This window comes from Mustela lutreola, chromosome 1 (assembly GCF_030435805.1).
Source record: "Mustela lutreola isolate mMusLut2 chromosome 1, mMusLut2.pri, whole genome shotgun sequence".
In the NCBI taxonomy this organism is placed as follows: Eukaryota; Metazoa; Chordata; class Mammalia; order Carnivora; family Mustelidae; genus Mustela; species Mustela lutreola.
Genome location: NC_081290.1, coordinates 120,515,252 through 120,541,210, shown reverse-complemented (window position 1 = coordinate 120,541,210; position 25,959 = coordinate 120,515,252). Strand labels below are relative to the sequence as shown.

At 40.6% G+C, this 25,959-nt stretch overlaps 1 protein-coding gene and 2 long non-coding RNA genes across 6 annotated transcripts in view; 1 reads left to right on the top strand and 2 right to left on the bottom strand.

Moving 5' to 3' along the window:
- The window catches only part of AFF1 (ALF transcription elongation factor 1), a 206,500-nt gene that overhangs the window by 61,528 nt on the left and 119,013 nt on the right, over window positions 1-25,959 (top strand). The window contains exon 1 of one of the 4 annotated variants that reach the window (XM_059173321.1): window positions 13,905-14,471. The exons of the other annotated variants lie outside the window; for them this stretch is intronic. Within the exon in view, the coding sequence (XP_059029304.1) occupies window positions 14,452-14,471 (20 nt within the window). The 5' untranslated portion in view covers window positions 13,905-14,451. Of the gene's footprint in view, window positions 1-13,904; window positions 14,472-25,959 lie in introns of those variants that run through there. 4 annotated transcript variants of the gene reach the window in all.
- LOC131830981 (uncharacterized) lies at window positions 4,014-8,533 on the bottom strand. The gene is made up of 3 exons (XR_009353509.1): window positions 7,702-8,533; window positions 5,011-5,170; window positions 4,014-4,227 (listed from the first exon to the last, which is right to left on the bottom strand). It is a non-coding gene; the product is annotated as an uncharacterized LOC131830981 (long non-coding RNA).
- Window positions 12,067-13,573, bottom strand: LOC131830970 (uncharacterized). The gene is made up of 2 exons (XR_009353499.1): window positions 13,369-13,573; window positions 12,067-12,369 (listed from the first exon to the last, which is right to left on the bottom strand). It is a non-coding gene; the product is annotated as an uncharacterized LOC131830970 (long non-coding RNA).

The following is a 25,959-nucleotide window of genomic DNA, read 5'->3' as shown; positions in this document are numbered from 1 at the left end:
GGTTCTAGAACCGGGGTAGAGAAAAATCAATGAGCCTTGAATATCTTGGAGGAGCAGGAGTTAGGGGAGTACTCAAAAGACAAAAGTATGGGAGCAAACCAAAGGGACAAGGAGCTAACCTGAGAGCACCCCATGGCTAGGGCTGAAATTTATTTTGTGTATTTGTTTATTTATTTATTTATTTATTTTGATGAATAGCACTGAACTATAACCCAAAGGATAAAGTAGCCATGAACCCATACTGATAGAAAGAAATGATTATATGAATTAATAAATGGAGAAGAAGCCTGTCCCTCCCACAGAAGAATTAAAATAGGATGTGTAGATACCACCCACACTCTACAGGAGTTGGAGTGTAATTCCCTTTTTTCCTCCAAGGGAAAACCCAGATAAACCCAGATTGGTCGGGGAGGTGAGGGGGACATTCCACAGCATACCTGGCCTGAACTCAAAACTGTGAAGGTCATGAAAAGCCAAGAAAAACGGAGATACTCTCACAGAACACAGAGTGCAATACTGTGGATTTGCTCTTGGAACAGATAGAGAACATGAATGGAAAAACTGAATTCAAAACAAAGTCTGGAGTTCCAAGTAATATACCAGTGCTGATTTCTCAGTTTTGGCCAATGAAAAATAGTGCTATAAGTGTGAAAATGGGGAAACTGACTGGGAGGTATATGGGAATTCTTTGCAACTTTTCCATATATCTGCGATTATTCTAAAGTTAAAAAAAAAAAAAAATAGGGCGCCTGAGAGGCTCAGTCGGTTAGGCTTCTGCCTTTGGCTCAGGTCATGATGCCTGGGTCCTGGGATCGAGTCCTACACTGGGCTCCCTGCTTCTCCTTCTACCCTTTTCTCCTGCTCATGATCTCTCTCTCTCTTTCTCACTAAAAAGTCCAAAAAGAAAAAATTTTAATGTGCTATGTGTGTGTGTGTGTGTGTGTGTGTGCGCGCGCACACACATTGGGATGGGGTTTTGGAAACTTGAGCTTGTTTGCAGGGTGAGAATAAGTCATTGGTGTGGAGGGGCAGGGATCTTGGGGATGGTGAGGAGAGATGCTCTAACAGTGCACAAATAGAAGGAGACGTGGAAAAGTGTAAACTAGAAGTAGAGCAAAAGACATTTATTCAGTGAAGAGTGAGCTGAAGTTGGGTGGTAGTCCTCAACGTTTTTGCTTGTGTAAACCCCCCTCCTCACCAGAATGTTGAAAAACTGCAAGTCTTCATTTTCACACCTATGAGAGAAAATCTTCCACCTAGTTTTGTAATTCTGTATTGCTAGCCAGAGAAGGGATGGGCCTTGCTACAGGTTGGTTACCTGAATGTCTTTAATGAGGAACCATCCATGAATATTTCTTGATTGGAGCTCAGGAATTCTCCTACATAGATCTGTTCCTGGCCTCAGAGGTGTTTACACCCTGGAGCTGTATACCGTTGATTTGGGATGAGTGAGAGGTCTGCTTTTCTCGGTCAGGTAGGGAAAGGCAAGTGGGAAATGAAGGGAAAGGCTGAAGAGGGCATTTGGAGTTAAGGACCTTGGGAAGAAGTTTACCTAAAACCTTTGCCCTCATACCTCTTGCGAATTTCCTTGGGTCACCAGTTTGAAGACCACAGTAGAGGACCTGAGAAATGGGGAATAAAGCTTTCGAATAGTGCCTGGGGAAGAAGAGGGTCAAGAGCGGTGTGGGGAGGACTGCTTTGTGTTGAGGTCATAACTTAAGAGGGAGCCAGTTAATTTCTAGTGATGCTTATGATACAGTTTTCCCTGCTAGTTCTGTCCTCCTCAGACTGCTCAGCCTTTTTTTTTCCTCCTTTGTCTCTTCTCTCTTTTTCTGCTTTATGTGAGATCTTCCATTGGGAACCTTGAGCAGTCTTTTGGTGAAGTGAATTTTGCAGTGCCCTCATTAAACAACATTCCACTGAAATGAAGTAATAATCCTTAGGAGATGTGACCTATGTAACTTTTAGACCCAAAATGCTATGAAAGAGTAGAGTCATTGAATGTTGTGGATCAGATGTGTATAGTACATTGAATGAAGCATTTTACATTTTGGATTAAGGCAACCTATGTAACCTCTCTCCATCCCCCACCCCACCCCCCCGCCCTGCCCTTTAATTTCAGCTAAGGTATGTTAAAAAGATTTTGCCTTCTAAATTAAAAAAAAAAAAAAAAAAAAAAGGTAATACATATATGTATACACACACACATATTTTAAACATATGCCTTTGTATTTTGCCAAATGATGGAACACGAAAGATGATTCTGCTTTAGCTCACAATATTTAGACATACTTGTGATTGTACTTACAATGTGTTACATCTGCCATATATTGTTGCCACTGCATGTGTTCAGGTGTCATTTATAAAGACTGTTAACTTACAAAGCTAATAGAAAGATACTCTTGTGATTCAAGAACATAGCTTGGATTGTAACACAGTCTGTTGCACTCACCTTATAAATTCTATACTATTTATTACATTGTGTACCTTTTGGTTTTAGCATACTTGGTCACTCTTAATTCAGAAAATGTAGACTGATTAGCATATTCTCACTGTATAGAGAAACTGATTTTGTTGTATAGACGATGTTTTGGTGTCTTGTAACATCTTTCTATTTTCATTAGCAATTCTTCACTGTACTGGGCCATTAATAAGATAGCACCAAGTTTTTAAAGGGGCAGTGAAGATTAAGAGGTGATCTTACCTCTTACTTGTAAACTCAGTTGGGTCTGTGAGCTGGTCTAGTTTGAGTGTGCTTCAGGGCCCAGCCATTCTCCACCTGACGTCCTCAGGACCTCAGGGGGCTCCCTCATTGGGTGCCAGGGAGATCATGAACACACGAGAGTATAACAGACGTATACGTGGGGCTTTCTCCTCAAATTTCATTGGAAAACCAAAGAAATTTGTGCCCCTCCGCCCCGCCAAAGGTTAAAAATGTTGTCTTTGTTCAGTTTCATTACTGAACAGGTCTGTGGTGGGGACACTGTGGTGGTTTCCAGACGCTTGGAAGTGGTAACACCCATGTTCGTATTGCTGTACTTCAGCCACAGACAGTGTCTAACTCCAGAAAATTTCTCTTGCACTTTCGTCTAGTATTTTTAGATCTATTACAAGTCAAATATAATCCCGCTTCAGTTTTAAATTACCCTCTCTAATTTACAAACAGTTTTGACAGCCTGGGTAATCTCAGGTGTAATCATGATCTGGTGATTCCCTTTTTCTTTTTGGGGAACTGTTGGCTGTATTCTTTCATTTCTTTCTATTTAAATAGTGCCAGAACAATTAACACAGTTCACAGAGGAAACATGTAATTTTGTTGTTACATTTCCAGCCTGTGGTAAGTGGAGACTGTGAGTAAATGCTCTTATGAAATACTGTTTCATCTTACTTAGATGTCCAATAGCAATTTGTTTAAAGTACAGATGATCCTAGTTTGTATTGAGAAGAGTAGGAGAAACATGGGAGGAAATGGTAAGCAGAAAATTCTTAGGGGTAGACTTTCCCCCTGAGTTTATACTTTGTTTCCTTGAAGGTTTATCACTCTACTATGAATTTATGCATGCAGTGGTGTATTATTTCTTGATAGAGGTCTCTGACAATGAAGATAAATGCTGTCCAACTGCTGCTATAAAATGATGCAGGAATTATAAACAGATAGTGAGAAAAAAAGCTCTTAACATTATTTTCTAAATAGGCATTTAGAATTCTAGGTTAAGTGGTTCTCACCTAGAAGCAGACAAGTATTACCTGGAGAATGTGCTGAAATGCAAATCCCTGGGACCTCAGCCCATGAGGACTTTGATTCAGTCGTTGTAGACTCCACTTTTTTTTTTAACACAAGCCTCAGGTGATCTGACCATATATTTTCAAAGCTGATGGAGGTCCTAAGAGGTTACATGGGACTAATTATAAGAATATTACCTGTAATGCCGAAGAAGCCATGATGAGTGTGGAGAGGTGAGGTGGACATGGAAAAGTTTGTGCCCCACAATTACATTGAGAACCCCAAGGAGTTTTACATATTTGGGTTTTATTTATTGATGCTTACTGGATTAGAAATTAAAACTGAGGGATGCCTGGGTGGCTCAGTTAGACATCTGCCTTCAGCTTAGGTCATGATCCCAGCGTCCTTGGATTGAGTCCTGCATTGAGCTCCATGCTCAGTGGGGAAGCTGCTTCTGTTTTTGTCTGCTGCTCCCCCAGCTTGTGCTCTCTTTTTCTCTCTCTCTGACAAATAAAACATTTTATTAAAAAAATTGATATTGAGATATTTAAAACATTAAATATTTAAAATAATAAACCCATTGTTAATTTAAATACATTCTTAATGAAAAAAACTATTTCCAAAATAAACTGATGATAGCTATGGCATTATTTTACGTATGCAAATCTCTTTATTCTTAACACAGTAGAAGGTTAATACAGTAGATTCTCATATATGTTTTTTTATTCTATCTGTTCCAGTGTTGTTTTGTTGAAATCTGTGAAGACGATCCAGCCTCACACAGAAAAGGACAGCAGTATTTTAATGCTTCCTTTGATATTACACCCAAATTATACAAGTCATATTTTCTTAAAGCTTGGTCGCAATATAGAGTCTGATATCCTGTCACTGAGGTGTTTTGTTAATTTTTTTACTTTGATACGTTAAAATCCATTGTTCTGCCATACACGTTCAGTGACTGTTCTACCCATGCATGACTTTGTATCGATTAGAAGATGCTGGTCACGAAGTTAGGCCGATCTTCTAAAATCACATTTATTTCCCTCATCTTGTTACGGGAGCTCAAGGGTGCAAGAACAACAGGGGGGGAAACAGACCAGGTTCTGCCACTTGCACTAAAAATATCTAAAGGCCCAGAGACTAATGGTGGTGAAACAAGAAAGGAATTTCAGTGAGGTCAACACTGGGAAGACAGAGACTAATGTCCTAAAAATGTCTCCAAGGTGCTGAGAATACTTCTAAGTTTATATGGGGAAGAGGCGGAGCAAAGATCAGTAGGTACTCACAGCAGCAGCAGCAGCAAAGGTCAGGTTGACTGTTGTCTTGGGGTAGATCATGTGGGGCTGGCTGGCATCTGGGGAGTAGTTTTATTGCTTGAGGGGGTAGTTTTGGTTCCCATCACGGGATGTTTTGCCTGCTGGGTTTTTGCCCGAGTTAACAGATACGCTGGAGGGAAAAACAAAGCGATTAAGCAGAAAAGGTTGAAGGCAAAATGGAGTAAATCAGGGCAAAGACTGGGTCCTTCTTCAAATCCTTACTGTCACCTCATCATTCCATTTCAAGGGAGGAAGTGACCGTGTAACTATTTCCCGTGGACCACGGTTAATGTAGGAATTTTGGAATGGGAGATTTTGACACGTTAGGAGAATTTGGCTTCTTGTGTCCCTGCTGAGGAGGATGGCAAGGGCATCTCTGAGCCGGTACAAGCATGGGCTTCTGGGTGACAAACACAGAGTCAGACAACCACCAGAGAGATGAACAAGAAATACAGCAATGCTTAACAGGGCATATTTCCATTCAAAAGGACTCGAATTTAGTCAGCTGCTGAAAGGATCTAGAAGTAGGGCATCTGTAGCAGTTATGTGTTTGTTTAAATCTTTCACGGCTTCAATTACATTTTTTTGAGTAATGTGGAATAGAGACCTAACATTCTGTTTTAATGAGAGCACAGGTTCCTCCTTGGGCTGCAGTCAAAATGTCAAGGACCGTCCAGTTTTGAAGGGCTTCCTTTTGAATTGCTGGGGTTTCATCATTTAGGAGAGTGACTGCATGCTGGGTTTGCACAAAGGTGGCTGTTGTATGCTTGGCTAAAGCCCCCCACATTGGTAGAGGCAGCTTCTGGGACAAATATAGCTAAGGGATAAAACCGTCAAGAAGCGCTCTTTGGGGGCATCTGGTGACTCAGTGGGTTAAGCTTCTGCCTTCAGCTTGGGTCATGATCTCAGGGTCCTGGGATTGAGCACCGCATCGAGCTCTCTGCTCAGCAGGGAGCCTGCTTGCCCCTTTCTCTGCCTACTTGTGATCTCTGACTGTCACATAAATAAATAAAATTAAAAAAAAAAAAGCCCTCTTTGCCTGAAGTTGAGCTTTAACAATACCCCAGTTATGAGAAATTGCTGGAATTTAACTTGAATTTAATCAGTGGGAGATAGCTCATCCCCAAGTACGTCAACTAATCCAATCACAAGGAAGGGAAAGCCATCCATTATTTCCACAAGTCCATAGCTAACCCCATAGAGTGGGGTACACTCTGTGGTTTTTAAGGAGCGATTTTTGCCATCCCGGCCGCATAGAATCAATCCATCAAGGTGATAGTTGAGTTACACAGTTGTCAGGAATTGGCTGAGATGATCCCTGAATACTGTCTAGCTTTTCATTGCATAGGGGAGCAGCTTTACTCCATTGGACTCAGTCAGCAGGTAGCTACTCAGTTTTCCCACACGTGAGGTGGGGTGGGGTGTGGGTGGGGGTGGAATTTATCTGTTCTTTTCCTAAGGGAAACACATGGTGATGAGCTGCACCTTCCCACCAGAGGAGCAAAGTATACCCAGAGAAATATTCACCTCCAACTTGTGTTTCCTCAGGGAGGTCCTGTGTGACCTTGGTGAATAATTTGAGAAAGTTAGTCCAGTGGACCACCTCAGACTTAATGTGGACTGAGAAGGGAGTGTTAAGAACTCCTAATGAGCAAGTGCCTCTCCTTGGTCCAACTGCTCAGTTATATGCCCATGGGTTCTTTTATTAACCTTACGGAGTGACAGACACGAAGATTATCTATACGTTGAGTTATTGTGGCAATTTCTCTGAAGTTTGCCTCAAGCTCTGTGTAGGTTAGGTGAACAACAAACCTTTAAAGACAATCAAAACTAGAATCAAACATCCACAAAAGTGTGTTATTGAGACATCATTTTTCTCTCTAAAATCACCCTCATTTCCAACAAAGATAGCCATAGTAAGACCAGTTTGTAAAACAAGTCCGGTTTTTAACAAACTTGGCCTAATTATTTACAAAATTACAGCGAGAGTAGTAATTGGCCATATAAGTTCTTTTACATCTGCTTTGCTGGAACTTTTTTTTTTTTTTTTTTTTAATCTGACAGAGAGCAGAAGCAGGGGGAGCAGCAGAGGAAGAGGTAGAAGCAGGCTCCCCCCTGGGCAGGGAGCCTGATGTGGGGCTCCATTCCAGGACCCTGTGATCATGACTTGTGCTGAAGGCAGATGCTTAACTGATCGAGCCACCCAGATGCCCCTTGCTGGAATTTTTTATAAGGAATTTCAGATTGAACTTTTAATAGCCTCTCAAAGTGAGAAGTCAAGTCAAATACTTGCCATCAGATCCTACTGCAATATCTGTAGATTTGGGTGAATTTCTCTCTTCTTGAGGTCCCCCAAGTATCCTACCTCCCACATCTGCCAGGAAGTGACATTCTTGACTCACTTGGTAAGGCTGCTGGGAACTCTGTAAGCAAAGTATCCGGGCACATCTTTAAGGGCGAGTGTTGGCTGCATAAAGTCAATTTCAGTTCCTTAAAAGTATGTGGTCATATCTGAGTCTATGTATGTCTCTGTCAAATATGACATTCCCACAAAACCTTGGTAATATAACCAGTGTTTCCAGTGGTGTTCCGTTATAAGGAGAACAGATTCTTATTAAATGTATGTCACCAGTTATAATTGTCATGAAAGAGAATACTTACTGAGAGTTCCTGAATTTTAGAGGGTTCAGATTGGGAGAAAAGATTAATGTTTCCATTCGTTCATAAAGGACTATTTTATCATATTTCTGTGAGTCATAGATATTTTAAGAGAAAAAAATGTCCTTAAATCTGGAAGAGCAAACATGAGAGAACAGTGTTTCAAAGGATAGTCATAAAAACTATAATCATCTTCCTCAATTCATTTACTTCCTTGTTACTAAATCTTGTTCTGTTTGCAACTTTTCCATTAGTTTTGGAAATTCTTATCCAGTTTAGTTTTGTGATTTAAGGATATCAGAAACCCGTATTTGTCAAAAGTCCTTTTCATGAGTTTCCTTGATGAAACATGTTTTGCAAGAGCATCAGAACAATAATTGTAAATGACAAAAGATTCAGAGATGGGCTGGTTAAAGATCGGATGAGTTCATCATTATGCAGTTGATAAGAAGATCCAGTTCTTTCTGTGACATATGGCATTTCAATAAGTAGAATGTCAAGTGATGGCCTCAGGATGTATTAAAATTTTAAAAATTTTCATATAATTTCTAGGGCAGAGGGGTGCCTGGGTGGCTCAGTCAATTTAGCATCTGCCTTCTGCTCAGGTCATGATCTCAGGGTCCTGGGATTGAGTCCTGTATTGGGCTCCCTGCTCAGAGGGGAACCTGCTTCTCCTCCCTCTGACCCTCCCCCTCCTCATACTCTCTCTTTCTCTCACTCTCTCACTCAAATAAATAAAATAAAAAAATTCTAGGACAGTTACAGCATTTGCCCATGAAGTATAACCTAAGAAGGTTTATCATCATTTGACAGTGCTTCCTGTGTAATTTTTTTTTTTTAAAGATTTTATTTATTTATTGACAGACAGAGATCACAAGTAGGCAGAGAGGCAGGCAGAGAGAGAGAGGAGGAAGCAGGCTCTCCTTCCCGTGTAATTTAACATACTAAATAAACAAGCCTGATTAGTCAAAAAGACTTCATTTAGAATTTGAATTTTAGGGAGGTGTTGTTGAAAACCTCAGGTCTTATTATTTTTTTAATTAATCATTTTTTTTTAAACCTCAGGTTTTAAAGAAACATGCCAAGATAGAATTACAAATCAATATAAAATATAACATATAATTATTTATTTAACCCAAGTGGCAATAAGAGATTCTATAGGTTACATAGTCGTTAGCAAAAACTTAGCCTCTTTAATAATGAGAAGTTTTTTATTTATTTATTTATTTATTTATTTATTTGAGAGAGAGACAGTGAGAGAGAGCATGAGCGAGGAGAAGGTCAGAGAGAGAAGCAGACTCCCCGTGGAGCTGGGAGCCCGATGCGGGACTCGATCCCGGGACTCCAGGATCATGACCTGAGCCGAAGGCAGTCGTCCAACCAACTGAGCCACCCAGGCGTCCCAATAATGAGAAGTTTTAATCTTCTTAATCAAAGACCTGATAAAGACAAAACATGGAAACTGTTTTTTGGGGCAGATTAAAAACAAACAAACAAACTTTGTTTACAATCTCTTATCAAGAGTAGACCAATAATCTAAGAAAACTTTGTCATTTTTACAGAAAGAAAAAAAAATTCCAGTCTTATCAGTGTCCTTTTAAAATTCATTCATTCCAATCCTAGTCACTCCTGAACACGCACAAAACTGTTCTCCAAAGATTCCCCTTCACAAACCTTCCACAAGGGTTTGTTTTTTACATTCAGATTTTATCCTAAGTTTTCTCTCTCCAACCAGTCTCGTTTTGGGACAAAACTCCTTTCTTTTTCCGCAACAAAATTGTACTCCCATTCTCCTAACCTTTCTTATCAGAAGCCCATCTTACTTTCCCTACATAGAGTTGCTCTCCTTATCACATCTAGCAGTCTTAATTACATCCAGTAAAAACTTTAACAACCGACTGTGAACTGTTACAACCAGAATTCTTAGGTTGACAAATTTATAAATATATTTCATAATTTTTAGGAATATGTTTTTTCATAGTATGACTTTCATAGTATGAAGCATAAAATATGTTTATTAGTAGACCCAACTATCTTCAGTTTCTTTGTAATAAGAGGCCAAAAGCAGATAAACCTGTGTTTAGTAAGTAATGTTTCAGTATTTTATCTTACTTGGAAAAGACTTACATATACAGTGAATTCAAACCAATTTGTTATTTAAATAGTGAAATTTCAAAGTATTAGTTTACCAAAGATTTTGAAAGCTGTTTAAAACTTTACTCTTAGGTGGCTCAGTTGATTTTAGTGTCTGACTGTTGATTTTGGCCCAGGTCATGATCTTGTCTGCCTCTGGGCTCCGTGGGGAGTCTGCTTGGGATTCTCTTGGTTTCCCTCTGCAACCCCCTCCCCCACCCCACCTTGAGTGTGCTCCTGCTCTCTTTCTCAAATAAATCTTAAAAAAAAAAAATTACCTATAAACTTTTTTAAAAATCAACTTGCTTTTAACAATTACCCAGGAAAACTTCATGAGAGAGACTAAATTAGCCATCACTTTGGGTCATCTTTTTGCTGACCAATTGCAATAGAGATAACATGAACTTACTTGACCTTACAAACCTTGGTAGAATGAGTTTTGTATTTAATTCTGATAACTCCAAAGACATGTCTTTTTTTTTTTTTTTTTTTTTAAGATTTTATTTATTTGTCAGAGAGAGAGAGGGAGCGAGAGTGAGCACAGGCAGACAGAGTGGCAGGCAGAGACAGAGGGAGAAGCAGGCTCCCTGCTGAGCAAGGAGCCCGATGTGGGACTTGATCCTGAAGGCAGCGGCTTAACCCACTGAGCCACCCAGGCGCCCCAAGACATGTCTTTTTTAATTAACAACTTTGAATTTGCTTTAATACCAGGTATTCTGCACCTGTGTCCTCTAAAAAGTCCATCAGTTTTTTCCCCACTGTCAGTTTTACCTGGGGCTCCTGGGGGGAAATCTGAAGTAGGTGGGTTGAGTCTAGGGGAGCTCCTGGACTCCTTCATGCTGATTTGGGAGGTACTTTAGTTTGCACCTCGTATAGAGGGGGCCAATAGTTTGGGGTGCTTTTTGCTCCTTGATGGTGAAGGTAGGGGAAGCAGGAGCCCATGGCACCGGAAGCACCAAGGATAATGAAGGAGCCAGCTGTGCCAGCCAAACCGGTGGTGGTACGGAAACAGGAGGGTGGAGGAGGTGGTGGCAGAGGTGGCAGGGGTGCCCTCAGCAAGGGTGGAGGTAGACTCAAAGTTTGGACTAACATTCCTTTATCTCCATCTCCTGTCTTCCCTCCTGCAAAACAGGCTTTTTCTCTGGTTGCTTTTTAGCCCTCTGCCGCATTTATTCAAAGTATGTCCTAATGGACTTTCTTTGGAAAAAGAAGTATCTCCCATCTTCCTAGGCAAAAGTTCAGAAAGAACACAGTAGAAACCCTAAATGAAGCTAAGAGTACCTCTGTTAGCATTCATTCTTCCTCAAAAGTTGGAGCTTCACTAACTGAACCAAACAGCTTCTCCACAAGCTAGAGCCAAATCCAAACGCCCTGTTTGGTGGTAACTGAATGGGAGGAAGAACTCTAAGAGAGTCATTCAGGAGCATCTTTCCTCTGACCTTAACATACATAGGCCAGGCGGTGTTACAGTAAAATACTATCTTCTTTGTAGTCATAGGGTCATAGCTAAAAACAGACTAGTCAGCCAATATTCTCCTTAGGGGGCGGTGAGGGGATATGGAAACAGTACTTCCTGTTCTTACACACACTTCAAGAGAGCTTGCAAACACATATCCTGACTTCTCTACTTGCCACTCGTTCCTTCTCTCCTTTTAACAGTACCTCTAATGACAAATTCTATAAATTGCTTGTTGCAAATCATATGAATGAACCACGCAAGCCCAAAATGGTTTCAAGGAGCTCGGACAGCAGGGAACTAGAGAAGGACGGTGCCCAGCGTGCATTTCTTAGGAACCAAGTCTTTTAGGCCCACTTACTCCTCAGTTCATTTCTCTGCTTCACCAAATGTGGCAAAGGCAGTTTGTGCCTATTTGGGGCTAGGAAAAAGGAGTGTCCCCCAAAACAAGTTTTGGCAGCTCTAAGGGACTATTCTCTTCACTCTCCAGCTGCCTGAGGTCAACTAATCACTAGTGGTTGTCTCCAACCTGTCCTAGTCCCTGATTTGGGAAATGAACAGACGAGCTCTGATGCCCTGCAACCAGCTTCTCTGAGATCCAGGAATCCTAAGAGGGCTGGACAAAATGGAAGCACAGCTCCTGGCCTGACTCAGCAGAAAATTTGTTACTGGAGCCCAAGGGTGCAGGAACATCTGGCTAGGGGGGTGGGAGGCGGTGACAAACAAACCAGGTTCTGCCATTCACCGCTAACAAAATCTAAAGGCTGAGAGACCAGGGGTGGTGAAACAAGAAAGGAATTTATTTCAGTGAAGCCAGTACCAGGAATACCATGGGCTAATGGCCTAAGAACTGTCTCCAAGGTGCTGAGAATATGTCTAAGTTTATATAGGGAAATCACAACAAAGATTGGTGGGTACTCTGCAGCAGAGCAGCAAAAGGTCAGGTTGATTATTGTCTTGGGGTCAGTCACGCAGTGTCTTGCTGGTGTGAGGGCAGCCCTTATTGCTAGAGGGGGTAGTTTCGGTTCCCATCACTGGATGTTTTGCCCACTGGGTCCCTTGGCGTGAGTTAACAGGTAAAGCTGGAGGGGGAAAAAACAAGAACAGATTTGAAGGCAAAATGAAGTCAGGACTATGTCCTCCTCCTATCTCATTGGAAAAGTCTTTTAATTATTGAGACACTATCAAGCTCACAGTGGCAGATGTAAAGTTTTCCGAAATGCTTGAAAGCTCCAATTTTATCACTGGCAATAAATACTGTCAGTTGTTTTCCTTGAGGAAACAGACTCACTTTGTTCATTTTTGAGAAAATGACTGCTGAAAACCCAAGTCGGAGAAAGCACAGTTCATCAGTTGTTCTTGCGCTTAAAAATGGTAGTCCCTGACAAAACAGCTGGTTTAGCTCGCAACTCAATTACACAAGTGCTTTCCTTTCCTTCACTCTGCAGGAGCAGAGCTGTTTGTATGTACTTCTCATTTTCTCGCAGAGAACATCAAAAAGACCTCTACTTGAGGCCTTGTTGAGATTTAACGAAAGTCGTCCTTCCTGCTGCTTGCTTTATTAAGGACATTCGGAAAGGCTCCTTGTTTTAACTGCTAGTGTATGGTGGTGAAGAATGCCCTGATATTAGTGCCGTTTGCAGCCTCTGCCTTGGTTGGTGCTAATGGTGCAATTGCTTTTGCACCATTACTGCAAATGTCAGCACAGTGAAAAAGACAGGCCATGTCTTTGTGTTACTCTAAAAATAGTTCTGACCTCTGAGAGGTTCTTGGGCACTCCCCGGAGTCCACTAATCACACTTCCAGAACCACACATAAAGATGCACTGGGTCTTCCTCCCAGCATTGTATGTTTTCTCGCCAGAGGTCAACATGCCGGTATTCGATGGCTTGTTATTAATACAGTCTGGAGTACCTCTTTGTGAGGTGGGCAACACTGGAGCGGCTCCAGGGGGAACTGAGGAGTCTCCGGGGCAGGCATTCATTTAAGTTTCCAGTTCCTACAGTGTGCTGCTGGAGCCCGCAAGATAGGGTAGCCCAGCCGCCCTCCGTCTCTGCCCACCTAAGGTTTGCCCTGCTTACCTTCAGGCACTGCTCAATGCCTTCCCTGGTCCTCTTAGTAGGACCCGTTTGGGTTTGTACTTCTTGAAGAGTGTTCACTACATTGATGGTTTGCATCCTCGGTGGTTGTTTTTAAAATGCCAACTCCAAAATGAGTTACTGTTTACTTGGTAATCTGTATGTTGTCCCAAGAAAGGGAAGGGCGTCTTGTAAATGTTTTCTCAATGTAATGAAATCAAAACCGAAAGCGAGCAAAGTAAAACAAGGGTGCGTTAGTCGCGCATTTTCTGACTGCACGCATTGGAATGATCAAAAGGACCGAACGTGGTTTACTGCTGCTGTGGTTGTGTGTCTCGCTCACTGCAGCCTCTTGGGGCCCAATATTCAACAAATACTCAGATCGGAGCTGGAGTTCTGAGCGGCCGGGTACTGTGTGTTCCCGCGGTGTGTTTGTACATTGTTAAAACCTGGCAAGAGAGCACTAGCCAGGAGCCTGCAGGCGGGGCTCGACCGCGAGCGAGCGGGCGCGCGGGGTGCGTCGGCGTCCGGGCTCGCTGCCCCCGCCCGGCGCAGCCTCCGGCTCGGGCCGGCGGAGCGCCGTGCCCATTTAAGGAGGCGGACCGTACCACCAGAACTTTCTTGGCAGGGGGTATTCGGGCGAACTCGGGCAACTTTCAGGGAGCCGACGGACGATCTCGCTTCTCTTCCGACGCCGGCCCGAGCTCTGGTGCCGCTGGCTGGGAGCTGCGCGCTGGTGGGCTGTGGCCTTGGGCTTCTCGGGTTTCCCTTCTGCGAAATCGCCCCGAGGGATCTCACTGGCTCTGCACTCGGTCGCGACGTTCCCCGAGCTGGTCAAAAGTGTAGTTCGCCTGCAGAGGCCCCAGTGCCCGGATGTCCATCAGGCTTAGTGCGAGCCAATACGGCCGGAGCCCGAGGCTGCGCTGAGGACGCCCGGGCTCGGGAGCAGGTAGTCCCGTAACGCCGGGGAGTCGCGCTGGGGAGAGCGTCCCCGCCCGGCCCCAGCAAATGGTGAGCGCGGCGCTGGCAGAAGGGCCGCGGGTGGAAGGCTCCGATGGACAGAAGTCCTTGAGCTCTGTAAACTGAATGATGGCAGCCCAGTCAAGGTAAGCCGGGCGCCGAGAGAAACTTTTTAAATGTGTTGGTGGCTAGAGGAATTGAAGGTTGCGGGCAGGGGTGGGGGAGGGAGGGTTGAGGTGCTGCGAAGAAGACCGGCAGGAAGCAGCTTTGTCATTGCTTTCTCATCATTCCCGATGCTGTGGTTCATTACTTAACGTCAGATTAAAAAAAAAAAAAAAGCTCGGGGTCGGGGGACAAACAGTTGGGAGAGCATACTGGACAATTCCTGCAGAGTAGAGGAGAGGGGTTGAGTTAAAGTAAGAAGTTAAATTTCTTCGTCTTTCAAAATAATTGTTATTTTTGGAGTAATTAAGTTGTTTTCACTTGTTTGCCTTTGCCCAAATTTTCATTTAGTTTCTTTGTGCATCTCCCTTTAGGTCTCTTGATTTGAGTGTGGCGGGGCGGGGGGGGGGCGGTTAGTATTTTGGTCGGAATTTTGGAAGCACTTAATGTAAAAACACCTCGCCTTGGAGAAGGTGGTTGAGAATTTGGCTGGTGAGTGATCGAAAATTTTATTGCTAAAATGTATTCCACATCAAACGGCACAGCTTGCGAGAATCTGCTGAGTAGGCAAAGACTGGGAATGTACTGGGGCTGGTGAGGGGAGAGCATAATGAACTACAGTTGCTGTCAGAGGAACGCTCTTCTTAAGAACCCCAGGCTCTGACTTTCCATGGTTGGTTCCTTTTTTTTGTGATGAGTGTTAAGGAGTGATGACAAGGCATTAGTGATCATTACACGAGCCAGACTGTTGTGTGTGAACTCATTTTAGTTGTGACAGCAGCTGGTGCTAAGGGAAACTTAGGAGTTACATTTAAGTCCTTTTTTAACTTTTACTTTTACTAAAAAGCAGTTTGGTGTCACCTGTTTAAAGTAATAGAGGTCTTCCAGTTGATATTTGATGTAGTACAGTGATTTGGGGATGTCTAGAGGGCGAAATATGTTTCAGGTCCGAAAACCCAGGTGTACCAGTGAAAGAAATAGATGCTTGAACATGAAGTTTGGGCCACATAAAATTCGAGATTTTTTTCCTAAGAGAACTTTCCAGGAGGAGAAGCAGCTACTCTGTATAGTGCGGTATCTGCTTTGGATGTTTAATCCTCTCAGTACCGTGGTTTATCCCCTGCCCCCACGTTCTCAGTTATTCTAAGAAAGGGGTTCTTGGGACCAAGTAGTGGGAAAATTTAGGTGAGAAGCAAGAGTTGCATCTTTGTTTTGCTAACCTCTAATGAAATTTAACTGCTAAGGGGGTCTGTGGAATAAAGCCTCCGATTAAAATACCCGAGTTTAAGAAATTAAGTAAATACCACCCAACGGAACTCAGTAAATAACATAGAGAGCTGGGATCGGTACTCAGGTGCAAGTGATTTCAATGCCTCAGCTCTTTAAGAGTAAAATGAGGTAATAGCTAATTGGACACTGCATGTAGTGTGCCAGGCACAGCTGCTTTAATTGGATTATGTCTTTGATCTTTCTTAGTCACTTAAATAGGTAAGTCCTTTTATTTTTTCTCATTTATAGTTAAAGAAACTGAGGCCCAGCCAGCCCTTTTCTCGCCTGAGGACACATAGGTAGAACAGTGCCTGACTGGAGCTGCTCTGTAGCATTTCCTTACTTCCAGACCTTCCCCTTTAATCCTGAGGTGAGCTGTGAAAAGGAAGTTTCAGAGCCTCAATATAAGTGTACAAAAAGCAATTTCTGCTGAAAGTGCTTTGCTACAAAAGGGAAAAATCTGAATTATCAGTATGGTAGTTGATCTTGTTAGTAATTGGATTAGGAGGGCTGTGTATATTCTGCTCTAATACCTGGCCTTCAGACAGGCCCTTGAACTAGGAACAAAGCCACTGAGGCCATGATATGATGGCTGTTGTTTTCTTAGCCTGCATAATGGGAGTATATCTCACAAGTTGTAAGTATTCATTTTCTACAGTTAGATTTGGAATGTGGTCCGTGCTCATCTAGATGTTGTGTTTGTCTGTCTTTTTAAAGAGTTATTTGGGGGATGGGGGGACAGAGGAAAAAGCAGGCTCTCCACTGAGCAGGGATAGGCCTGGTCCTATGACTTTGGGATCATGACCTGAGCTGAAGGCTGATGCTTTACTGACTGAGCCACCCAGGCACCTCTAGACATTGTGTTTTGTGGGACAGTAGGTAATCTTTGAGATTCTCTAAAGATTCTCTTTTAGATTCTCTGAAGAGAAGATGGCACATATTTTTGGATTTCAAGGAAACCTCAAGCTGGGTGGAATTGTTGAGAGCAGTGCTAAGAGAAACAAAACCATCACCTCTGATTTATAATCTAGGGTTGTAAAATCGTGCCCAAGTGTTACCCATAGTATCTGTTTGCTCTTGGAACAATTAGTTTGGATTGTTGGACTCATTGGCCCTTAAGATTCATAGCTCAGTTTGTTCTAAACACAGTCATTTCATGGTGTACTATTTAAAATAGTTTGACTTTTTTTTTTCCTTAGTAGAACAGATAGATGAGAGCTTGGATGAAAATGAATTTTCTGGCCCTGACAGTGAATACATGAGATGGCCATGGCATTTTTCTGTCATGGTTTGGCATTGCTGTGAGGTAATATTCTTCATTTGATACTTATGGTTGGTATATCACTAATTTTTCATGTGAATAGTCTAGGCAGTGTTTTTTGTCTTCTGTTGTCAGCTTCTTAAGATGTTGTCTCAAATTTTTACTATCTCGAGCATAAGCTAGAAGTATTTTGAGTGAGGAAGGGACTACCTAAGTATTTCTTAGATGAACCTTTATAAATTGAAGTTGACCAGTCCCCTCCCTCATTTTAAACCTAAAAATAAAGGGGGGGGGAGAGCCCAAAAGTAGGAACTTGATTATTTTGTTTTGCTTTGTGGTTCATTGTTTTCTCCCAGAAGTGGGGAGGCATCTCTTGAATGAGAGGTCACTTCCCTACATTTAAAAAAATTAGATTTTGGGTCAGTATTTTGAAAACATTTAATATTTGGTTTGAATATTGGAGTTGCAGAGAAAGGCAGCCATAGAAATGCAGTATCAGTTAAAGCAAGACATATGCTATGCTTCAGCTCTCAGGTTGGAATCTGTAAATACAACAGATACATTGACTACTTTCTGTTGGGAATTGTAACAGACTTGCTTTCTTTAATGTGAAATAGATCATCATGGCCTTAGTGTCCAAATTCTGATCTCAGGAACGGAATGTTTTATAGAGTATACAGCCTGGCATGTCCTCTTTTGAGAATGGCAAGCCTATGGAATCTTAGTAGTTTGAAGATTTATACTTTTCTGTGAGTATTAGCTTGCTTTAGATTGAGGAGTGTGTTGATGGATAAAACAGAAAGAAGGGCTTTGTCTGGTTCCTCATCTCTGCCAACCACCTCTTTGAAGCAATCTTTGAGTTCTAGAAAGGAATATATACATACCTTCACCTACAGCCAGGAATTAACCAGTTTTAAAACACACCTTGTGCTCCTGGGGAAGCCCTGTGCTCCCTGCGCCCAAGAGGGAGGGGAGGGGCGAGTTGAAATTCTGTAGGAGAGTAGCATCTGGTGGCTGAGCACATCTTGCAAGAAAGCACTTTCAGACAAATTGCAAAAGGAAATTAGGTTTCTTCCACAGTGTTTTTGTTTGAATTTGACTGAAGTTAATGAAGTTTAAAAAATAATAATAATAAAGCAGAATCAGATTGTTCCCAAGATTATTATGAAGCCAGTTTTTGGTGGATCTCTGACTGGTGAGGGAAGTTTTTCCATTGCAAAAAGCATTGCTCTTAAACTGGTGTAGAACCAGTTTTGCTCTGTCCTCTGCCCTCCTGATTTGTGAACTGCTGATTACCCTGGAAGAAAATTCATGAAAGCAAAGAAGCTCTGATGGAGTATGAGCAAATATCAAAGAAGAATGCTCCGGTATTTTGGAAAGTGCGGTTCAAGGAAGTGATTTCAAGAGGGAAATAATTTATGCAGTATTTTGACCCAGTGAATGTCTTCATTTTTTCCCTTATGACGCCATTGTAAACAGTGTCCTTGACAGAAGAGAAACACAGACAGGTCTCTTAAGTGATTTCCTTCTAGTTCATCCTGAGAAGCCAGCTGAGCTTCCTGACTCACAGGCGACAGCTTCTTCCAAGATAAAGAAAGAGAATGGAATCATTTTTTTCAGTCAGCTGGTTTATGGGGATGTTCTTTGGCAACATTAACGCACGTGATCTTTTAAGAGATTTAGGGGATTCTGTGAAAAGGTATTCAATAGCTGCTCTTATACGCTTCTGAAAATGGAATCTAGTGAATGCTGCATTTAAGCAATTTAAATTTCATGTATTCTCAGTAATGAAAAATGCTGTCTTAATCATGTACAAAAGGGAAATCTCATTTTGGTACTGTCAGTTGGTTTAAACATCCAAATCTATGTATTACCCAGTAGCTGTAGAGTGGAGGAATTACAAAGCCAATTATTTTCATTACTGCTTTGAGGTATAACATACAATTTGATTGCTTCTAAATATATAAACTCAGTTTTCTATTAGGGAATTTCTCTATTTCGTTTGTTTTCCAAGATTGGCAAATAAACTTAATTCCAGAATCTGTCTTTTAAAAGAGAAAGTCCTGTACATGAGTTGTAATGAGAACCACAACGAGTAGTGTATTCTGATTTTCCCCTCCGTACTAGTTGGAAATTCAGTCTGCATTTTTAGGACAAAGTTTCTTGGCTCAGAAGTACAAACATAACAAGCTTGAATATCATAATCTCTGTTGTGGTTCAGTTACATTTTGTTGGCATAGGGTGTGTACATAACTTTACAGCAGCTTAAATGATTACCTTTTTTACATAAGTGAAAACAATTGGGAGAGATAAAGTTGTAGTATTTTAGTTCTGCTTCAGATTGTTGTTAATTTTATTATGAGTATACATGTATTCATTTGCTTGAATAATAAAACAGAATGCACAATAATACCTTTCTCAAATACAAATGTATCAGGTGGTGCTTAGCTTTAGGCCTCAAGGGGAAAAATAAGATCTCTTGGTGTTAATGCCCCGGAGACCCTAAAGTAAAAATTAACTTCAAAACAATCTCAAGTGTGGACTTTTTGGGTTTTGGCAATGATCAGTGTTGAGAATCTTTCCTCTGTGCAAACTTTTCCCTTTTCCAAGCTATCCCCAGTGAGTTAAAGCTTAACCCAACAGCCACAAAGCCAGTGGACTTAATATCCTGCAAGTCTTGTTCTCTGGTGAACGTGTTTCCTTGTTATGGTTTATTGGCTTTGTTTTTAATTTAACCTGATTGAACGACCAGATTCTTAAGGCTATTACTCAAGCAGGAATTTGATGTCAAGTTAATAGAGTAAGAGGAATCCCAGTAGTGACATCTTGTCAAAAAGAACGGAAGCTAACTGAAGGAGGAAATATATATTGTCAGTTGACACCTAAATGGCCATTACTTTGGTATTAGGTATTATAAGGGCACCCTTCAAAGGGCATCCACAATTTGACCACACTCTAAAACTATTGTTGTTCCTCCATAATGGCTTATATGATAATGAATACTTGGAAACTTGTGGGCTGACATGATACGATCCTTTGGGTAGGCTAGAAGAGAGTTAAGGATGTAACTCTTGAGTCACTGTATTTTACCCCACATGATCTTGCCTTTCTTTTTGGTGTTGCTTACTGCTGGACTGGCAATTAGAGAAAAGAATATTTTAGATGCAGTGTAGTCCTATTAAGTTCAAGGTTCTCAAACTTGACTAGATACTAGAATCACCAGGAGTGCTTGCCAATGTGTTGATTCAACCCCCCCCTCCGCCATACTGATTGGATAGGTCTGGGTGGAGCTTGGGTGGAGACCTTCTCTGAGGCCAGAGGCTCACCCTATTACCCTTTGTGAAATGGAGTCTGTATGTGAGAGATATGTGTGTGAGAGATATGCAGTGCAGTTACATTTTGACTTAATATATCCTGATATATACACGTGGCCTCTTTCCCCCATTGAAACAGACAAGAGGTTGATAGGAAAGGTAGACTGTATTTCTGTAAATTAAACTAACTGCTGAAGTGTCCAGATGCACCTAAAATTTAAAAAATAAAAGAAGTAATGCCCAAGTTTGATTATGCAGCACTTTCCTAAGAATTGTTTCTTCCCAGGGCCTGGATATTTAATTTGCCCTCTCCTGCTTGTTCTGGGCTGCCTCCCAAAACTATGAATGCATACTCTACCACACATACTCCAGTTTATCAGGTGGCAGATGTTTCTGTTCCCAGGGGAAAAGTTACAGCTGTGAATTGGTCAGTTATAACCAAACTATGAAACCGAAAGGTGGTAGTGGTGGTGGTGGTGTTTTTTGGTTTTTGGTTTTTGTTGTTGTTTGAACAAACATTGTCTGCATCTACTGTTGTTGAACAAATAACGTTCAACAAAAATTTTAAATGGGATTCCTACTGGGAAGTAAGTGTTCAAATTATAGCAGATATTAGTTCATGGAGCAAAATTCAGGAAACACTTTCTGGTACGTAGGTGTTGAAACTTTTCAGTTCTTGGAACTTTTCTTCAGGAAATGGCCCTGTCAAAAAGGGAGCAGTTGATAAAATATGTAGCATAATTCACAAACGGTGTTCTGCAGTGGAATTAAATTTTGATTTGGTGCATGTAGTATATGTGGTTATGATAGAGCCTGGTCTCTCACCTGACATTCATCCTGGATAATGTGCCGTCTGGATGACTTGTTAAATTGCTCCCCTTTTTCTTGTTGCCTTAAAAATGCAGGTGTACCTGATTTACTATGGATGTAAATTTTTAGAAAGTGGTATAAAACTAACCAGTTTCCTTTGTTTTGTGTAAAGGAATGAAACCCATTTCCTGGTTTTGCAGAAATTACTTATTTTTTCTCCTGATTGATAAATTAATATTTTAACATAGACATTTCTTTTTTTTTAAATTTATTTTTTTTAAGTTTTTTTTTTTTTTTGAAGAGTTTATTTATTTATTTGACAGAGATCACAAGTAGGCAGAGAGGCAGGCAGAGAAAGAGGAGGAAGCAGGCTCCCCGCTGAGCAGAGAGCCTAATGCGAGGCTCGATCCCAGGGTCCTGGGATCATGACCTGAGCCGAAGGCAGAGGCTTAACCCACTGAGCCACCCAGGCACCCAACATAGACATTTCTAAGTAAGATGGCCTATCTAGTAAGTTGATAGTGTTAGCTGTCTCGATATGTCCATGATATTATGATTTGTGTGTGTGTGTTTTTAAAGGAAAACAGAACCTTTTGAGTTAATATGTTGAATTTTAAATACTTTAAAAAATTTGTTAAAAGGGATATTTATTGGTACAAAATTCCGGGCAGGAACACATAACTAACTGTCATTTTTTTCCCAAGTAGTGTTGATCTGTAATTACACTTCTAAGAATTGGGGTTTTCTGTTATTTTGCAGTTGGTGTAGCTCTCTTTACCCCTCACTTCTCTTTTAGAGTTAAACCATACTTGTGCTAACTCTCCATTTTAAAAAGCTGTGTAAATATAAACTTTGTACTGCAGGAAAGAAATTAGGCAGGCACATTTAGGGACATAAGCATTGTAAAAAGATATAGTGGAACCCAGTATGTTACATTTGTTTCCAAAATGAAATGAAATGAAAATTTTGAGCTGAAAATGTTGGAAAGAATAAAGAGATGAATGTTGTCTGCTTGTTGTGTCACTTGGTTTTAGTAAAATTCAGAATACTCATTAAACAGTTTGTTTTTAAGTAGGAACTGTGCCCAGAAGACAAGAAAACCCCTAACCAGATTGGAAGTTAATAAAAGATTTGAGTTTGATAATTTTTATCATTTTGCCGATGGTTGAGAGCTACCTTATTCTTATAAGCAGCTTCATATTTTTCTTATTTTAAGTCATGTTTTTCTAAGGATAAAGTGAAAATCGTTAGATTTACATAATGTGGACTTTAATTCATAGGCTTTGAAAAGATCATGACAGTTCTCATGATAATCCTAGAAGAAAACTTGGTTTCTTCCTGAGGTCACCCATATTCTGGTGGTACCTCCAAGGTGTTGGTGTTACCTATTATTTTAAAGAGTGGAGTAGAAACTTTACTCCTACTTGGTCTTTTGGCAGCTTGGTAAATGACTTTTTTGGCAGAAGGGGGAGAGGAGTAACTTGCTTTAATCAGGATACATTCAGTGTCACCCAGATCTTTTTATCTCTTCTGTTATTTCTCATTTTATGAATTATTTTCTTAACCCAAGTTTTTTTTTTTCCTTCCCTTTACAGCTTTGAAGTATATGTTACATATCATAAGAGTTGCCCATTTCAAGTGTACAATTTTATTGTTTTTACTAAGTGATAACAGCCACCACCATAAATCATTTTTAGGACAGCTTATCTCCACAATAAGGTCTCTTATGTCCATTTATAGGTAATCCGTGTTCCTTGCCTCATACAAAAATCTTTTTGTTTGTAAATGTGGCTTTCTGTGGGTACTTCACATACATGGAATCTTGTGGTTTCTTACATCTGGCTCTTTTCACTTCCATGATTTTTTTTGAGGTTCATCTATGGCATAGCATGTATCAATTCTCTCCTTATAATAACTGAATAGCAATCTGCTGCTTGAATATGATGGACTGATTGTTTCTCTCTCTTGTGTGTGTGTTTGTATTCATGGGTTAGGGGTGGGGACTTATGAATAATGCTCCTATGAACATTTGCATGCAAGTGTTTATGTAGACGTACATTTTCCCTTTTTGCTTGGTTGAATTGTTGAGTCCTGGGATAGTTTTATCCCTTACTTTTGAAAAAAACCACTAAACTGTTTTCAGACTATATGTCCACCCTAGCGCATATCCAAATTGATCTAATTCAGTCAATTTTTTGCAAGTTATTTTGCTATCTTTAGAGGCAGCTGAACTGTGGAACTGGTGGTTCTGAGATCTGATCAGTTTCACATTTGATTATTAAAATGATATTTTAAATACTTGTGACTTAAAAACACAACAGCAGTTTTTTCATAGAAAATACTTTATAATATATATAAAATTGGTTGGGCTTTTTGACGAAGAAACTTGTATCCAGGAATACTTAAAGAAAATCAAATTAACATTTAAAGTATCATTGCATGTTTTTGTCAAAGTAGGAAGTGAATCTTCCAACACACAGCTCATAAACCCTGCAAATAGCTGTATATGTGTTTGTGAAATATTTATATTAAACTACATTTTGTAAATATATATAAATTTTACATATATACATTTTATAAACATATATATAAATCTCATTTCAGAACTGCAAAATAAACCTAGATATTGTCATTTAAATGCTTTTTTTTTTTAAAATAAAAACATTGAGGAGAAAATTAGCTGTTCCCATTTACTGCAGTCTTGCATGCAGAGATAGGTTATCTGCATGGAGCTTCTGGAAATTATCTTTAAAATTTGGGTCCTGCTAGGGGAAGGTGGTGACCATATGCCCCCAGTCGGTGGTGTGTTTCAAACTTCAGGAAAAGATAGATCTATTTTATGAACAAAAATACTTAATGAAATGCTCTGAAATTGTCTTTAGGGGTGTGTGTGTTTGTGTGTGTGTGTGTGTGTGTGTGTGTGTGTGTGATGGTAGTGAAAGTGAATCATCTTTTCAGCACTCCCGCTGCTCTTCTGTAAAAGAGCTGTGAGGCCCTGGTTCAGTTTCTTACATCGCTGCCTTTCATGAGTCTGCCCAGTGTGCTTTCAGCTTTGGAGCCTCAGAACATTATAGCATGTCACTGGAATTCACTGCTTCTGGGGATTAATGTACCTACCCCCTTTAAAGATTGTTTCAGCATTAATAGCTTTATGGCTGTGACCAGTTCACAGTGCTTTTAATATTATCCATATTGTGTATTGATGAATGCCTCGCAGCTGACGGAGAGCTGGCCACATGTGTGCAGGGCTCTAAGCTCGTTCAGACCCATCTGTCTGCCTCCTCCATGTGAAGAGACGCTCATAGCTGGTGGCAGGGTGGGGAGGTTGGGTGGAGGACAGAAAATTAAACTGGCCAGTGAAACAATCACAAACTGTTAAAGCACCATGACAAAAACAAATGGGATGTCGTGACAGAGAATAATGGAGTGTGGAACTTGATCTCACGTCAGCCTCAAGGACCTCTGTCTGACAAAGTTGACCTGAAGTGGAGGAAAAGCAGGTCATGATGTGGTGTTAGAAGTAATTGCCCTTTCAGAATATACATGGAAATAAGTAATGATAGTGGAAAGGTGGCATTTTTTTCAACAAGGCAAGTATGGTTTTAGGAAATACTGCCACGAGGCAGTTTCTTGAAATGAAAATGATTTTTGTGGATTAATTCTATCAAAACTCAGCCCTGTGTTTTGTTTTATTTTGTTTTTTTGATAAAGCCAAAATGAGTTCCATAACAAATTGTACTTTTAAAATAGAGACTATGTTTTCGAAGAGCTTGCCTTAATTGGTGCATAAATATAAACAAGTTAAACATGTGGAAAAGCAATGTGATAGTAGACTTAGTTTGGAAAGCCATCAAGTAAGGATTGGCGAAAGAATTAGAGAAGTCCCAGCTCAGTGAGTCCAGTCATAAGGAAGTGCAGATGTAGACGGTAAGGAGGATATTTAGCCGCCTATTAAATACGAAGGTTAATTTACAAAGCGACCTTTTATGCATGTGAAAGACTGCTATAGGAAGTGTGGTGAAAGATGGCCTCCCCCTCTGCCCAAAACAGGTCTTGAATTAATAAGTTATACGTGTTCCGGGGTTTAAGAAAAAGCCCAGGAACGAACTTCTCATTGAAGATTATTAACCGTGAAAACACAGTGGAAGGTGGAGTTCTTTTAGTCTCTCAGAAATAGGAAATAGATAATCTTCTACCTTGGGTATGTTAGGAAGTAGCAGCTGGTGTAAGTACCTCTTTCTCAAGGGATTCTGTGGCTTCTTGAAAAAATGTGATCACAAGGAACTACTATAGGAACTGAAAGTGCTTCCCGCCGCCTGCGTCACAGCTGTGTTTGGTTATACGAGTTACTTCAGGGATCCTGTCTTCATTATCACCTCATCTCTCCTGTACCTCTGCTTTGCAGTCATTTTCAACCAAACATATTTAGTTGTGGACCTCTTGTGGCATAATATATGATAATTTTATGAATGTATTGTGAACATAGAAAAAGAATGTGTGTTCTTTATCTTCAGGGTCCAGAGTTAAATGTGGGTTTGTGCATTAGACCTGTGTTACATAATTTCTATATTCTTTCTTTTATCCATTTTGTGGACTGAGAGATAAAATGAGTCTGATACGGTCAAGGAGCTTTTTTTTCTCCTAATAATCTTCTGAAGTTTTTGCTTTACGAATATTGACATGGTTCTTCTGTTGCATAGATATTCATAATTGTTATGTCTTCATTTTGACTTGCCTCCCTGCAAAGTCTTAATTCCTTAAGTCTTCTTCCAGAAGGTTTCTTTGAGTATTGGTGATATATATATGTAATTTTAGAGA